The following is a 17,503-nucleotide window of genomic DNA, read 5'->3' on the forward strand; positions in this document are numbered from 1 at the left end:
AATGTAAAATTTCTGGTCCACCTGCCTTCTGAATCAGAGGTCAGTACATTTTTGACTTCCAAGGCTAATTACTAGCCAATGCGTCATTGCTAATGTCAGGAATTTAAATGTTCTTGTTGGTTTTGTCTTTGCTTCCCAACTGATTGTTCAATTATGTCGCTGGAAATATCAAGTCGTGAAGCACTGTAGTGTTCCAATAATTCAAACAAACAAATGAACAAACAAGACTTTAGCTTTGCCTTACCACTTCTGAGAGGGAGAAAAGCACAGTAAATAAAAACAGCAAACACAGCTACGTCTCCAGCGTGCCACACCATTAGAAACACAGGCATATACACCTATTTAGTGTCCTTTCTGTATTCATGGTGGAATCATCTTTTAAAGATACCTGAGTTCCAAATCTTCAAGCTTCAACAACTACGCAAGAACACCTTGTTGTTTGTAACTGAAAAGTTTCCCAGGGAATTTAGAGTGAACTCCAATGGCGAAAACGCTTCCATTGTAACCATTTCCCCTCTTGTTTTAAATTTGTATTGGTCCTATTTCCATAGGAGATGAAAGAAACTGCTCATTTTTAAGAACCTTAAAAATCCTGTTAAGACGATAACTATGCTAGTCCTTTGAGCAGGACCCTTGCTGAGACATGGCAAAACCTCCTGCCCCCTCCCCTCCTGCTCCCTCCCTTTCACACACCTGTTCTGCAAGGCTGTCCATTGCTCTTCGCTCCTCCGAGGCTGTCCCCTTGCCATCTTGCCCTTGAGTGCTGGGTGGCACAGTCATCCTCCACCTATTTAGCTTACAAGAATCTATGGCTTTTATGTGTTTTATGATAATGGCCTAATGATAATACTTAGCACTTACACAACTTTTCATCTTCAAAGTGCTTTCCAAACATTTATTAATTAATTTTTAAAACATTAGTAAACTGGGAGCTGTGTGTATGCCAATCCATAAATAATAAATAGTCATATCAGCCCATTTGGGGGGGCGTGCAAAATTTAAAATTAAGTTGTAAGGAGCGTGGGTTTGCATGTCCTGAACTGAAGACAGTTGTCTCTTTCCACTTCTTGTCTTGCTTAGACTTCACTTCTTAAAACATGTGGCGCTTTCTCTTTGGTTCCCCTGTGAACAGCCAGTGGCTCTTGAAGCCCTAACCTTCCATTAGTATCTGAATGTTTTCCAACCCATAACTCTCTTGCAACCATGTATCATCCTTCCATGAAGTCCCTCCTGAAATTTTTACTGCCGCTTTAATTCTAGTGCTCTTTAAAGAATGTTTGATACTCTGAAATCTACAGGGTGTTGAGTTTTAATTAAAAGATATATGACTTTAGCTAGCAATTTTCCACATTTTGGACAGCTTTCTGGCTTTTCGTGGCCAATTTTGATATTGGTGTTGAGGCAAGATAGGACACATCTTAATGTTCAACTATGTTTAAAAAACTGAATTTGCTAGAGACCAGGGACCCAGTAAGGGTGTAAGGAAGGTTCTAGTTTATATGCTGCAGGAGAAAGGGTTTACTTGTTTAATAGTCTTTTCTGTTTCTTTCTTTGTTACTATTTCATATAGTGAGGCAGAGTTTCACTACATAGCCCAGGCAAGCTCTGAACTTGCAATCCTTCCAAATGCAGGGATTACAGGTGTGTTCCACTCACAGCAGGCAATGGTTGTTTTAAAAGAGGCTCTGCCTCATGATGCATGTGCTCCTCTCCTCCTCAAAACATGTTTAGGTAATGATAATCAGAGATATCATGATAAAACTATGGAAATAATAATTATACATTAATAATAATGATGATGGTGGTGATGATGAAGTATGTGTTCCATTTGCTGATAGGACCTTGATCAGAGATCTATCAACATCATCAAAACATTTATACCTTAATTGTGCTTAATTCATCATCACAAACACTACATCTGTGTATATGCTTAAAAGAATCAGTGAATTCTTGCCATTTTCAATTGTCTCTCCAAATCATATATTTATCTCTTGAGGTTTCTTATCATTTGAAGCTCTTGAACTCTATTAATCTCCTAGAACTTTACTGTACAACAAATGTATGAATTGGGGTACATTAGATAGAGCTCGGGGTACAGTAGGTAGGGATTGGGATACATTAGGTAGCGACTGGTGCACATTAGACCAGGCGCAATGGAGATCAAAGATGTTCATCATGTGGGCACTACTGAGAGCAATGCTATTGATTACATTTACTAATTCACGCGTTTGTTTGTATGTGTATATGTATGGGTGAGAGTGCATGTGTCCCATGAACATTTGGAGGTTAAAGGAAAGCTTGCAATTTTCTTCTTCCACCATTTAGGTACTACGAATAGGTCAAGTCATCAAGCTTGGTGGCAAATGTTTTTGCCTGCCGGGCCATCTAGCTGGCCTAAGAGCATGACAATTATTGTATAAAGAAAATTGGATTTAGTGATTATTAGATTGGAAACGCAGCTTAGGAAATAAGAATTGGATTTATATGTGAACCCTTCAGTTAACACCAACAATTAACTTTATGAGAGGTGAGTGCACAAGGCTGGAGTCTCAAAACCTGACTTCAGACCCTACCTTCTTCACTCTGTGATCTTAGACGTGTTATTTGGCTTTTCTGAACCTCAGGTGATTCCTCTTCAAGATATAGTATTAATAACAACACTTGTCTCAGATTTATTACATGGGAGGTCTGTTTCATAAGTATCTTTTATAATTATCATTGTTATTATTTTTATTAGGTCGGCTGATACTTTCAATGATTAGATTTTTATCCACCAGGAAACATAATTATTTGTGAAAGAAATTTACTTACTCATTCCAAGGGATTTTTTCCCCTCACATGGTTTATGCTTTATTCCATGACATAGGGCATATTACATATTAATTCCTGGTTTCTCTGGGGAGAAGTAGTGGATAATTGCTGGTGACCTCATAAAGTCATTCAAAGAGTTAGAGTGTCAGAAATAGGAATATAGTATGTATGTATGTGAATATAATTGAAAAGATACGAGTCCACAATTGACTATGCAAAGACAAATATTTATTCTCTTGAACCATAGATGTTGAAATATTTTACCATAAGTTTACTGGAAGCTTTTATTTATCCTTTTGAGAACTATCTGTTACAAATATTTTCCTTTTCTTTCTCTTCATTTCTTTCCTATTCAAGACAGGGTTTCTCTGTAAGGACCTGGCTGCTTTAGAACTTACTTTTAGAACAGGATGAAGTCAATCTCAGAGATCCTCCTGCCTCTGCCTCTGCCTCCTAAGTGCTGGGATTAAAGGCAAATGCCACCATGCATGCCTCATGTAAATATTTTTTTTTCTTTTTTTAATTGGGTATTTATTTTATTTACATTTCCAATGCTATCCCAAAAGTCCCCCACCCGATCCCCCACTGACTCCCCCACCCACCCAGTCCCACTTCTTGGCCCTGGCATTCCCCTGTACTGAGGCATATAAAGTTTGCATGACCAATGGGCCTCTCTTTCCACTGATGGCTGACTAGGCCATCTTCTGATTCATATGCAGCTAGAGACACGAGCTCCGGGGGGGTACTGGTTAGTTCATATTGTTGTTCCACCTATAGGATTGCAGATCCCTTCAGCTCCTTGGGTACTTTCTCTAGCTCCTCCATTGGGGGCCCTGTGATCCATCCAATAGCTGACTGTGAGCATCCACTTCTGTGTTTGCCCCGGCATAGTCTCACAAGATGCAGCCATATCTGGGTCCTTTTAGCAAAATCTTGCTAGTGTATGCAATGGTGTCAGCATTTGGAAGCTGATTATGGGATGGATCCCGGATATGGCAGTCTCTAGAAGGTCCATCCTTTCATTTCAGCTCCAAACTTTGTCTCTGTAACTCCTTCCATGGATGTTTTGTTCCCAATTCTAAGAAGGGGCAAAGTGTCCATACTTTGGTCTTCGTTCTTCTTGAGTTTTATGCATTTAGCAAATTGTATCTTATATCTTGGGTATTCTAAGTTTCTGGGCTAATATCCACTTATCAGTCAGTACATATTGTGTGAGTTCTTTTGTGATTGAGTTACCTCACTGAGGATGATGCCCTTCAGGTCCATCCATTTGCCTAGGAATTTCATAAATTCATTCTTTATAAGAGCTGCGTAGTACTCCATTGTGTAAATGCACCATATTTTCTGTATCCATTCCTCTGTTGAGGGGCATCTGGGTTCTTTCCAGCTTCTGGCTATTATAAATAAGGCTGCTATGAACATAGTGGAGCATGTGTCCTTCTTACCGGTTGGAACATCTTCTGGATATATGCCCAGGAGAGGTATTGCGGGATCTTCCTGTAGTACTATGTCCAATTTTCTGAGGAACTGCCAGACTGATTTCCAGAGTGGTTGTACAAGTTTGCAATCCCACCAACAATGGAGGAGTGTTCCTTTTTCCCCACATCCTCACCAGTATCTGCTGTCACCTGAATTTTTTATCTTAGCCATTCTGACTGGTGTGAGATGGAATCTCAGGGTTGTTTTGATTTGCATTTCCCTGATGACTAAGGATGTTGAACATTTTTTCAGGTGCTTCTCAGCCATTCAGTATTCCTCAGGTGAGAATTCTTTGTTTAGCTCTGAGCCCCATTTTTTAATGGGATTATTTGATTTTCTGGAGTCCAGCTTCTTGAGTTATTTATATATATATTGGATATTAGTCCCCTATTTGATTTAGGATAGGTAAAGATCCTTTCCCAATCTGTTGGTGGCCTTTTTGTCTTATTGACAGTGTCTTTTGCCTTGCCGAAGCTTTGCAATTTTATGAGGTCCCATTTGTCGATTCTCGATTTTGCAGCACAAGCCATTGCTGTTCTATTCAGGAATTTTCCCCCTGTACCCATATCTCAAGGGTTTTCCTTACTTTCTCCTCTATGTTTCAGTGTCTCTGGTTTTATGTGGAATTCCTTAATCTACTTAGATTTGACCTTAGTACAAGGAGATAGGAATGGATCAATTCATATTCTTCTACATAATAACCGCCAGTTGTGCCAGCACCATTTGTTGAAAATGCTGTCTTTTTTCCACTGGATGGTTTTTGACAAGGGAGCAAATTTTTTTTCTTAATTTTTGAAGCAATTGTGAATAGAACCTTTCCTTTGATGTCTGTCTTGACATATCCATTGACACACTGATTTTTATATGTTGATTATATATCTTTCTGCTTTACTTGAACTGTTTAATTAAGTGTAAGTGCTTTCTGACACAGTATTTTAAGTATAGTGTTATGCAATTAGTGTTCTTCTCCCTTTTCTGTTTGTATCTCATTTATTTCTTCTGCTTGTATTGCCTGTATTTGTAGGAAGCCACATATGCCATTACAAGGTGGCGCTGGCTACTGCTGGCCACCACACATAAGTTTGGGTAAACAACCAATGTGTACATATGCAGTGAAGTGTTTCACCAAGTCACTGCCTGTCCCGGGCATGATAATGAGGCTTTGCAAGGTACTGAGAGAGAATAACCAATCAGATGAGAGACATGCAAATGAGGTATGATGATGAGGCTCAGTGAGGTACTGAGAGAGAATAACCAATCAGATGAGGAACATGCAAATGAGGTAGAATGCATAACCAATCCGGGTGTGAGACACGCCTCTCCTAGGCCTATATAAGCAGCACCAGTTTTGGGCTCGGGGTCTACACAGTAAATGCTCTGCAGAAGGATCCTGTTGTGGTGTCTGCTTTGCTGGCGAGTCAGGTGCTCACATGTATTATATCAGGATAATCTTTCTTTTAATTTTTTTCTTTTTTTATTGCATACTTTATTTATTTACATTTCAAATTTTATCCCTTTTCCTGGTTTCCATTCCACAAATCTATATTCCATCTCCCTTTCTCCTGATTCTATGAGGGTGTTCCCCACCCACCCACACCCTCCTCCTTCACCACCCTGGCATTCCCCTACACTAGGGCACCGAGCCTTCACAGGGCCAAGGGCCTCCCCTCCCATTGATGCCACATAAGGCCATCCTTAGCTACATATGCATCTGGAGCTATTGGTCCCTCCATGTGTGCTCTTTGGTTGGTGGTTTAGTCTCTCAGAGCTCTGGGGGGGGGGGTTGTCTGGTTGACTGATATTGTTGTTCTTCCTGTGAGGCTGCAAACCCCTTCAGCTTATCAGAATAATCTTAACTTCATAGAATGAGCTTAATATCCTTCTCTTTCTCTCCCCCGTATCTCTCATTATTAATAGTTGAGAAGCATTGGTGTTATTTTTCCTTTAATTATCTGGTAATATTTACAATTAATTCATCTCTGGTAGTGGGCTTTTTCTTTGTTGGAAGCCATGACAAAATTCTGTCCATGCTGTATCTATGAAAGTGGTTTATATTTGTAGATTTAAGTTTGGTAGGTCCCCTGTGTGTAAGAGTGTAACTATTTCTTCTAGTCTTCCCAGCATCCTCGAGTATGTTTTCTTTAATGACCTCATATCTTTGGCAGTTGTATTAATATTTCCTTTTTAATTTTATTCATTTATTAGTTTGCTTGTTTATTTGTCATCTCACTATGTAGCTCTTGCTGTCCCACACTCTGTAGGCCCGACTGGCCTTGAACTTGTAGAGACCCCCACTGCCTCTGCCTCCTGAGTACTGGAATTAAAATTGTGCACCACCTCACCCAACCACGTTTGACTTTTATTAATTAGGTTTGTTTTCCTTTTTAATAATTTGACTGAGGATTTAATCAATCTTTGTTACTTTTTTCAAAGAATTGGCTCTTTTCTTCATTTATCCTATTGGATTCTTTTTAGTTTGTATTTCATTATTTCACCCCATTTTACAGTATTTCTTTGTATCCATTTTTACCCATTGTTCTTCTTTTTCTGAGATGACAAAGACCGTCATTGAGTTTATTCAATTTCTTTGTGATTTTAGCATATAAAGTCATGAAATTTTCTTTTAAAACTGCCTTTATGTATATAATAGGCCCTGATAAATTATATATTTTAATCTAGAAAAAATACCACCCCAGATTTATTCAGTGACATACTAACCATTCAAGAAAGCACTGTTCAAGGATAAGGAAATAGCACAGTGGATAAAGTGCTTGTCCAGCAAGAGTTCAGATTGCCAACACCTACCTAAAACATGGCAGAAATGGCAGCTGCCTGTAATTCCAGTACTAGTAAGGCAGAGTTAAGGACCCCTCCCCCCCCAAGAGAGTTATACCAGCTAGATTGGCAAGCTCCAAGTTCAGCAAGAGACTCTGTCTCAATAAATAATGTGAAGAGTGATTGGAAACAACTCCCACTGTTAATTCTGGACACTCACACAAACAAGTGTGAACATGCACACCTTCACACACATATGTCCCCACACGTGCAAATAAACTCCCATGCAACACTATACAAACACACACACACACACACACACACACACACACACACACTTTAATAATAGCTTATTGTTCAAGCTCTACATAATTGTATAGCTTCTGAGTTTTCTCTCACAACTGATTTATTTTTTCTCTTTTTTTAATTAATCGTTTATTTTATTTTTTTACATTTCCAATGTTGCCTCCTCCTGGTTCCCCCCTACCAGAGTTTTACCCCTCTCCTTCACGTCCGAGATGGTGCTCCCCACTGGGCCTCCTCCCCTCCATGGGGCATCAAATCTCTACAGAATTAGGCACATCCTCCCCCACTGAGGCCAGACAAGGCAGTCCTCTGCTGCATATGTGTCAGAGGCCTTGGACCAGCCTGTGAATGCTAGTTGGTTGATGGCTTAAGCCTTGGGGAATCCCAGAGGTCCATATTAGTTGACACTGTTAGTCTTCCTATGGGTTTGCCAGCCCCTTCTGCTCCTTCAGTCCTTCCCCTAACTCTTCCATAGGGGTTGATGACCTCAGTCCAGGGCTTGATTGTAGGTATCTGCATCTGTCTCAGTCAGCTGCTGGTAGAGCCTCTCAGAGGACAGTCATGCGACCTGAAAATCCAGATGTACTGCTCCTGGACATTTACACAAAGCACTCTTCACAATATCACAAGGACACATGCTCTACTATGTCCATAGCAGCCCTAATTGTGATAGATAGAAACCAGAAACAACACAGATGCCCCTCAACCGAAGAATGGAACCACAGGAAATGTGATTCATATACACGATGGAACAGTATTCAGCTATTAAAAAACAAGGACATCATGCTTTTTTGCAGGCAATTGGATGGAACTCAAAAATGTCATCCTGAGTGAGGTAACCCACACCCAAAATGATATGCATGTTATATACTCACTGATAAATGGATATTAACCTAAAAGTACAGAACACCCATGATACACCCCACAGACCCTACGTAGTTGAACAAGAAGGAAGGTCATGATTGGTTTCTATTTTTCTACTATCATTCGATAAGTTACAGCAAATTATTTTGGTAAAACCTTATGCCCTAAATGTAATATATTTTAGAAAAAATTCCAGAAGTAGATAAGAAGAATGTGTATTCTACAACTGTTGTATGGAATATGCTATAGATTCCTCAAAATATATTTGAATATGATACAATGTAACTCTGCAGTTTCTTCTTGGACATTTTGTCTAGTTGATTGGTAAATGAATGTCAGTGGGCACTGAAGTTACTTGCACATATTTATCCTTTGTGTTTCTTTTATGACATTAGGTCCCAACATTCAGTGCATAAGGTGTTCCAATTGCTGTGTGCTATTGATGGACTCTTACTTTTTATTAATATATAGTGACCTTTTTTAATATCTTCTAATTTTGACTTGATAACTATCTTGTCAGATATTATGTCTGCTCCTACCTTTCCATGTTTAGTCTCTGTGTGTCTTTGCTAGTGAGATTGATTCCTTTTTTTGTTTTTCAATTAGGTATTTTCTTCATTTATGTTTCCAATGCTATCCCAAAAGTCCCCCATACCCCCCCCCCCCACTCCCATACCCACCCACTCCCACTTCTTGGCCCTGGGGTTCCCCTGTACTGAGGCATATAAAGTTTGCAAGACCAATGGGCCTGTCTTTCCACTGATGGCCGACTAGACCATCTTCTGATACATATGCAGCTAGAGACACGAGCTCCGGGGTACTGGTTAGTTCATATTGTTGTTCCACCTATAGGGTTGCAGATCCCTTTAGCTCCTTGGGTTCTTTCTCTAGCTCCTCCATTGGGAGCCCTGTGATCCATCCATTAGCTGACTGTGAGCATCCACTTTTGTGTTTGCTAGGCCCCGGCATAGTCTCACAAGAGACAGCTACATCTGGGTCCTTTCGATAAAATCTTGCTATTGTATGCAATGGTGTCATCGTTTGGATGCTGATTATGGGGTGGATCCCTGGATATGGCAGTCTCTACATGGTCCATCCTTTCATCTAAGCTCCAAACTTTGTCTCTGTAACTCCTTCCATGGATGTTTTGTTCCCAATTCTAAGAAGGGGCAAAGTGTCCACACTTTGGTCTTCGTTCTTCTTGAGTTTCATGTGTTTTGCAAATTGTATCTTATATCTTGGGTATTCTAAGTCTCTGGGCCAATATCCTCTTATCAGTGAGTACATATCATGTGAGTTCTTTTGTGATTGGGTTACCTCACTCAGGATGATGCCCTCCAGGTCCATACATTTGCCTAGGAATTTCATAATTTCATTCTTTTTAATAGCTGAGTAGTACTCCATTGTGTAAATGTGCCACATTTTCTGTATCCATTCCTCTGTTGAGGGGCATCTGGGTTCTTTCCAGTTTCTGGCTATTATTAATTTCTTAAAGGTCACAAGCTTTTCGGTCTTGAGTTTTAATCCAGACAAACAGTTAATATTTTGTAATTGGAACTCTAGACCATTTGTATTTAGTTAAGCCATTTATACATAGAGAAATTTGGTGATTGCTATAATTTTGTTAATATTTTCCTATTTGGTTTAGATAGTGTTTGTTATTTTATTTCTCTCTATTCATACTGTGGTTTTGCTGGTTGGCTAAGTTGTATGTGATTGAATCTTTCCTATCCTTCTTAATTATTATTTTCATGAAATCCACTCTTTCCTGTCTTCTCATGACTGACTCTTTCTTTATCCTCTGTAGGTTCCTTTAAGAAACTTCCAGCAAGGCTGAGTAAGACCACAAATTGCTCTAGTTTGTCCTTATCTATAAACATCTTTATCTTTCCATTTATTTTAAATATTAGCTTTATTGGATACAATAACTTTGATTGTTTAGTTCTTTCAAGTCATCAAACTTCAAATATGTCATATTAAAGTTGTTCTGTTTTTAAACATTTCAAGTATAAATTATATGATTGGAAGAAGAGAAGTTTATAGTTATAGAAGGTAAACTGTAAAAGTTTCCTTTAATTTTTTTAATTACTTCTTCAATTTTCCTCATATTTTGTATTATCACTTAATCCAATTATTTTTAACTTTACTTTTATTAAAAATATGTTTTTCATAAATATATTCTAAATGATTTTACCTCCCCTACTCCTCCCAGATCCTCCCTACCTCCTGTTCCAATCTGGATCCATGTACTTTCTGTCTCTTATTAGAATGCAAACAGGAATCTAAGGAATAATAATAAAATAAAATAAAATGAAGTGCAATAAGATAAAACCAAAGCAAACCAATTGGAATAGGACTAAAATACCAAACACGAAAAAGGGTCAAAGAAAAAGCATAAGAAATGCACAGAAACACATAAACACACACACTGAACACACAGGAATCACATAAAAGTACAAAACCAGAAGCCATAATATTGTGTGTGTGTGTGTCTGTGTGTGTGTGTGTGTGTGTGTGTGTGTGTGTGTGTGTGTGTGTGTGGTCTGTCTGTCTGTCTGTCTGCCTGCCTGCCTGCCTGTCTGTCTGTCTGTCTGTCTGTCTGTCTGTCTGTCTATGGACCTGTAAGGTTAAAAAAGAAAAAAGAAACATCACATTTTAACATTATGAGACAGAGAACCTACAAAGATGCCATTGGGTTCCTTTTATGGTGTCTGTCTACTGTTGGGCGTGGGGCCTACCTACCCTTAAGAGTGTTTTGCTTCCCAAGTAGACCCTAGAAGAGACTGACGTTTTCATTTGCAAATGGCTATCAATTGGACATAGCTTTCAGATCTAGAACCCTCCCTGGTGCAGACCGTTGCAGGCCCTGTGCCTGCTGCCATAGTCTCTCTGAGTTCATGTGTTTGCCATACTTTATTGTGTGTATAAAGGCCTTGACTCCCTTGTTTCTTCTGTTTACTCTGGCTCTTCCATTCTTCCTGCTTCCTGCTCTACAGAATCCTCTGAGCCCTGCAGGTAAGGATTTGATGGAGACATTCCTTTTAGGGCCGAAGGTCTCCCACTCTGCATAATTGTGTGAGCGTGGGTCTCTGTCTTTGTTCCTATCTGCTGCAGGAGGAAGCTTCTCTGATGATGACCGAGTAAGGAGTATAACAGAATGTCACTAGGAGTCATTTTATTGCTATGTTCCCTTAGTAGAACAATAGCATTTGATCCCCCCACCCTCGAATCACTATCTGTGCTTCTATTGTCAGTTTCTTAGCTATCCAAGCAGTGTCGGGAATGTGTTCCATCCTAGTCAGACACTGGTTAGTTACTCCCACAGCTTTGTACCACTTAATTATAATTCAGATTGGTTTGATTCCATAGAATGTTTGTTTTTGTTAAACATATAATTGTATAAATGCTCCCAGTACTTAGCAATCTTTTTTTTTTCTTGCAGAGATATTCCTAAAACTATTTTCTTATTTTTTGTAGCCTTTTAGATTGGGATAAATTCTTGGAAATGACCTGATTTTAAATCTAACTCTTTCCAGAAATAGTTTTCTCCATATTTCTTGATGTGATCATCCAGCTTTCGCTGTGTAATCTTTCGTGAAAATGGACTTCATCCATAAGAGGGCTGCTTTCGCTGAAGTGAATCCCCAGAAGTAAGATAGGTTTTTTTTCTTTAGAAGATTAGTCAAAATAATTGTCTAGCAATGGAACAGATTTAGTGTGTGCTGTGTGCATGCCTGTGTATCTCTGTGTGTGTGTGTGTGTGTGTGTGTGTGTGTGTGTGCGCGCGCGCGTGCCTGTGTGTCTGTGTGTAATGACCCTGTGTATGTGTGAGTATACATGCAAATATGTTTGCATCCATGTGGAGGCTTGAGTGCCGTTTCTTCAGAGGTGACCATATTGGTGGCTTGGGGACAGGATCTCTCACTGGGACCCAGGGCTCATCAATTCAGTTAGGCTGCTTGACAAGTGAGAGGCAGGGAGCCACCTGCGCTTGCCTCTTCAGTGCTAGCATTACAGGCACATACACAGTATTCAGTTTGTTGTTGTTGTTTTTTTTTAAATATGGGTTCTTAGGATTGAACTCAGGACTCCATACAGATAGAGCAAACACTTTATCCATTGGTCTGTCTCTCCAGCTCAGAATTTATTTTTTATTTTTTTATTAAATGTAAATGTAAAACTGTAGAAATAAAAATCTATTCAGGGTTCTGAATCATTTTATCTTTAGAAAACGAGGAAAATAGAAGTGAATAGTGAAGGTTAGATCTGGTTCAAGATGTTACCCCATTCCCCCTCCCTAGAGCAGGGGATGATTGTCATGGTTTGTGGCATATTGATGCTCTTGACAATTTATTTTTCATTTTATTATAGAATAGTTATATTTTCTGCTGGTTCTGAGGTATTCCCAATTATTTTGTTATTTTTTTAAAGTAAATGTGCTATTTTTTGTTTTACTAATTATATTACATCGCACAACACGTACATCATCACTGTTGCCTGAACACGTACATCACTGTTGCCTGACTGCCTTAAGAGCAACACTTATTTGCCTTTATTTCATTCATGCCTCAGAGAGACCACAGAAGACAGAGGTAGGACTCAATCCACTTATTAAATGAACAAACTAAACTATGAAATGGAAGTTTAAACTAAGTTTAATTTATAGACAATTGTTAACTCTAAGCTTTCTTAGATTATTTATCTTTTCGTTACTCCTATTGCCTATTTTAACCCTAGTTTGAATATAAAAAACTTACTTCTCCATTGTTAAAATTGGCTAATGTGTATGACTGTATATGGTGCATTTGATTTTTCTTAGCATTAATAATTTTGTGACTCAGTTATGATCCTAAGAAATTTCTTTATGAACTCAGCATGAATTTTTAAGATCTGCAAGAATTTATGCATTACCATGTCTCTGTAAAGTTCAGACTTAGTTTCATGAAGTCACTTAAGTCTCTGTAAGGTGTAATATATCGGTAACTAAAAGATAGAAAAAGGGAGGGAGGAAGGGGGGGAGGAGAGCATGTTCCTTTGGTTTAAAAAAAAAATCTCTTTATAAGATGAATATATTTTGCAACGCAACATCTTAATATTTTAAGGATTTTGCTTTGTTCTCTGTAAAGTAAGTCTTACCTTTGAAGTAGGTTCTAACATAGGAATAAACACAAGCATGTCTGTTATGTGACAGCTTATGTGCACTCACATACAGGTAACATGTACACTCATGCACAAACACCCTCCCCTTGAGGCTTTTCTCTGAATAACCAGTTTAATGCTGTCTTCACAGGATGTACCAAGGGCGTGACAAGCTGGACGCTACCTCAGTTACAGAGCTTGATTATAGGTGGCGGGACGTACCCAGCCTTTAGAGTGAGTCTGGCTACACGTTCTCTTATTAGACAACCAATTAAAATGTTTCAGATCATCCTTCAGCAATCACAACTTCCATAAATAATTAGGCAGGAAAGATTATAAAAGAGTTTATTTGAAAGAAAATGTGCCCAAGATAGATTTGTGTATATTTCTTTCCAAGAGTGAGTTACATTTTCAAACCTTTCTCTGTCAAAGGAATTTGATTTTAATTTTGCTTCATGAAGAGCAAAAGGATTTCATTGTGATGTCTTTAACTTCCCTTATCTCTAAGTATAAGGCGATAACTTTTAGAGAGAAGCTGTGACACACAGGTGCCCATGCACATCCAAGCTTTAGCTACAGTGGGTGCCAATAAAAACTTGGACCATTTGTGATCAAGTCATATACATTGTTGTCACATTAGATTGTTTTTTCTTTTTTCTTTTGGTTTTAGGAGACAGGGTTTCTCTGTATAGCTCTGGCTGTCCTGGAACTCACTCTGTAGACCAGGTTGGCCTCAAACTCAGAAATCCGCCTGCCTCTGCCTCCTGAGTGCTGGGGTTAAAGGTGTGTGCCACCATGCCTGGCTTCACATTAGATTTTAGTTGATTCTATCTAATTTGTATTTTTTTGGTGATTGTTTATGTGTGTGTCAGAGAAAGACAGAGAGATAGAGAGACACAAAGATACACAGAGAGAATGTGTGTGTATGTGTATGTGAGAGAGACACACAGAGACACACAAGGAGATACAGAGAGAATATGAATCTGAGACCCTTCTGTCTCCAGATTTATTGATATTAATCTGTTTAATTTTTGTCTTTGCAAACAAACTCTTTACTTCTTCTTCATCATTAACTTTTAATTTGTTACTTAAATTTTGCTATTGTGCGTCGTGTTACTCTAAAAAATAATGCCAACAGTAGGAAGTTGGTAGTAGGGATTTCTTTCCCACAAATCTTGTGGTTGCAAACATAGCTGAAGAGGCTGTGTTGATTCATCACCTCAGCTTCTTCATGAAGGAGATATGTCTTTTCTATGTAGATAAAATATTTAAAATGAAAATTCACCATTAAAACTATATGTAAGTCTGTTTCTTAGTTTCACTTGAAAACAAATGTTAAATACTTGGGATGGCTTCAGTTCTAACACTATTTGTTCTGTGGCCTCACATATTTAACGTTAGGACTACCTGACATTATTTTCTGTAAATTATTGACTTAACTTACCTGACTTCTCACTACTACACCTGACCACCCATGTAATAAATGTCTTCCTGTTACTAGCCTAACATAATTCTTACTTAGCCATGTTCATGTTTTTTTTTTCCTCAAGAAAGTAAAAATCTGTACCGACAAAGAAATACTAAACAGTTAAACCATATTTATGTAATGGGACGTTCAGAAGGGGCATTTCCAGTCTCCTTTGCAGTTGAAATGTGAAGCCATGGCATCCGAGTCAGTCACACTTGGATACAGAGACCTCATGGCACGTTTTTTCCTCGGTTGCACTAGATTCCCGTCTGCTGTCTGATCCAGTTGCGGTAGGCTGTCACTCGAGTATACACGCCTGGCTTATTTGGGAGGCCACACTGATATCCCCAGCTCACAATGCCCACAACAAACCAAAGCCGCCTTGAGTCTTCTTGTACTAGCGGGCCACCTGAATCACCCTGAAGAGAACAAAACAAATGATGTACTTAAATGCAAAAGCAACCTTAAAATCGTGCATTTCTATGGCAGTCGAGGAAGTCCAAGCTAATGCAAAAAAAAAACCAAAACCAAAAACAAAAACAAAAAACAAAAAACTGAAATCCTTCAAGTATACAAGTAAGGTTGAGACTAAAATGCTCGTGAGTGAGTCTTCCTTCAGTTAGTTCCTTGTTGCTTCTTAGTCTTCTCAGGCCTCCTCTCTCGGAAGGCTTCTGTGACTTCTTTCCTTTGAGCATCTGGCTTCGGGCCCAATTGATCTCCTCCTGTGATCGCATGTGCTGTGGCATCTATATCGCTGCTTCTAAAAAGTCGTGCTTATTCCCCTTGGACAGATCTCCTTGTGTTAGCACTCCCTGTACTAATTTTGATACTTGGCCAGTGTCTGTGTTAGCAGCCCTGTAGTAAATTCCATGAGGGATGGAAACATCCTTGTTCCAAACACTGCCCGAAACCTCGGTTTCTAGCATCTAGAAGAGGCTAAGGAAATTGCTTTTGAATGAAGGAATCTCTAGATATGTCACTTACCAACCTTTCTTTACCACCTGGTATGAGACCTGATGCACAGTAAACCACCCACCTCTATTCTTTTTGTGAATAACTGAAAAGAAATTTTTACGACAGTAAGCAGAGCCTTTCTTATGAGTTATTTACCAGCCAATAGCAATAACTAACTGCCTAGAAACATTTATACATGTAATCGTTCAATTAAGGAGGTACCTTTAGAGTATACTGTACTATGTGTTAATTCTGTGAATTCCGGAGCTAGATAGCCTGAGTGCGAGTCCTCTACCTATCAGGTATGTGAACTCCAGGAAACTCTCTAACAAATCTGTGCTGAAATACTTTTATTAATAAATGGCATTTAAAAATGTGTTTAAGTGAACTTAACACACAAAGCACTTTGGACAGAGTTTGGTGTATAGTCAGTACTAATAAAAGCCAGCTATTATTACCAAATGTGTGTATAGAAAAGTTAGCCATTCATCTGATGGCTCATAGTAGTTAGGTTTTCCATACCTATTTAATTAATGGTGTAGATGGAGAGAGGTCAGCACAAGAATCACCAACTCGCTTGGCAACTGCTGCATGGGGCGGCTGGTGCCTCATTCCTTTGGATGAGACATGCACAGTGCATAAAATCCTCACTGTGTCATTGTTATGTTTTATGCTATTTTTTTTTTTTTTACTATAGTGGCAAAGCTTTCTGTATTGTATCTTATCCAATATGGACCAGCAAATGGTAATTCTGAGGGCCACAACGTAGGGTTAGTTTCTCTGCCTAGTGTCTGATCTTTGAACCTGCAATCTATTTTTTTCTCAACCTGATGAGTCAGGGAATATCTGGTTGTATTGTCACACAGAATGTTACCCAGACGTGAGAGTAGATACATCTTCGAAAGAATGTATGAAATTGATCTTGTAAACATTTATGTAAAATATTATTCACTTATTATATCTTTTTTTGAGGCATAAGTTCTCCTTAAGTTCCTCCTTCCCACTTCTTCCCCCCTCCCTTGACCCTCCTCCATCTCTTTTCTCTCTTTTTCTTTTCTACTTATTATATAATTTAGGATATCTTGGAATTCAATTAATTAAGATATTGTATACATATTTTTTGTTGTTTTTTGTTTTTTCAAGACAGGGTTTCTCTGTGTAGTCCTAGCTGTCCTGGAACTCACTCTGTAGACCAGGCTGGCCTCGAACTCAAAAATTCACCTGCCTCTGCCTCCCAAGTGCTGGGATTAAAGGAGTGTGCTACCACACTTGGCAGTATTTTCTATCTTTAAAGTACTTTAAAAAATGGATTTTTTTTTTTTTAGTGGTTGTATGCTATATATTTTTTAACTGGGCTAAGGATGAGTATTTACAAATAAAACAATATAAATTAAAACATAATTATGTTTTGAACTTTAAATGACTGTTTTCATTGTGAGTTTATTATTATACATGTATAAGATAGGAAATGATTTTATAATTTATGGGTATGATATTGAATATTAAAATCAAGCTAGCTAAGGCTTCTACTGCTTTAAACACTTAATTTTGTTCCTTGTGAAAAGAACATCAAAATTTACTCTCTAGAAATTTTTTTTCCTTTTTTTTTTTTGGTTTTTTTCAAGACAGGGTTTCTCTGTACAGTCCTGGCTGTCCTGGAACTCACTCTGTAGACCAGGCTGGCCTAGAAATTTTGAAACATACAAT

The 17,503-nt window shown here is 38.5% G+C and overlaps 2 protein-coding genes across 2 annotated transcripts in view; both read right to left on the minus strand.

Annotated features, from left to right (window-relative positions):
• Tmprss11c (transmembrane protease, serine 11c) overlaps window positions 1-797 on the minus strand; it is a 57,828-nt gene extending 57,031 nt beyond the window's left edge. Inside the window, exon 1 of the mRNA NM_001030297.2 lies at window positions 694-797. Coding sequence (NP_001025468.1) covers window positions 694-749 — 56 coding nt within the window. The 5' untranslated portion in view covers window positions 750-797. The remainder of the gene's footprint in view (window positions 1-693) is intronic.
• A 13,545-nt stretch (window positions 798-14,342) lies between these two features.
• Window positions 14,343-17,503, minus strand: part of Tmprss11d (transmembrane protease, serine 11d) — a 70,534-nt gene continuing 67,373 nt past the window's right edge. The window contains exon 10 of the mRNA NM_145561.2: window positions 14,343-15,261. Coding sequence (NP_663536.1) covers window positions 15,100-15,261 — 162 coding nt within the window. The 3' untranslated portion in view covers window positions 14,343-15,099. The remainder of the gene's footprint in view (window positions 15,262-17,503) is intronic.

Source organism: Mus musculus, chromosome 5 (assembly GCF_000001635.26).
Source record: "Mus musculus strain C57BL/6J chromosome 5, GRCm38.p6 C57BL/6J".
NCBI classification, from domain to species: domain Eukaryota; kingdom Metazoa; phylum Chordata; class Mammalia; order Rodentia; family Muridae; genus Mus; species Mus musculus.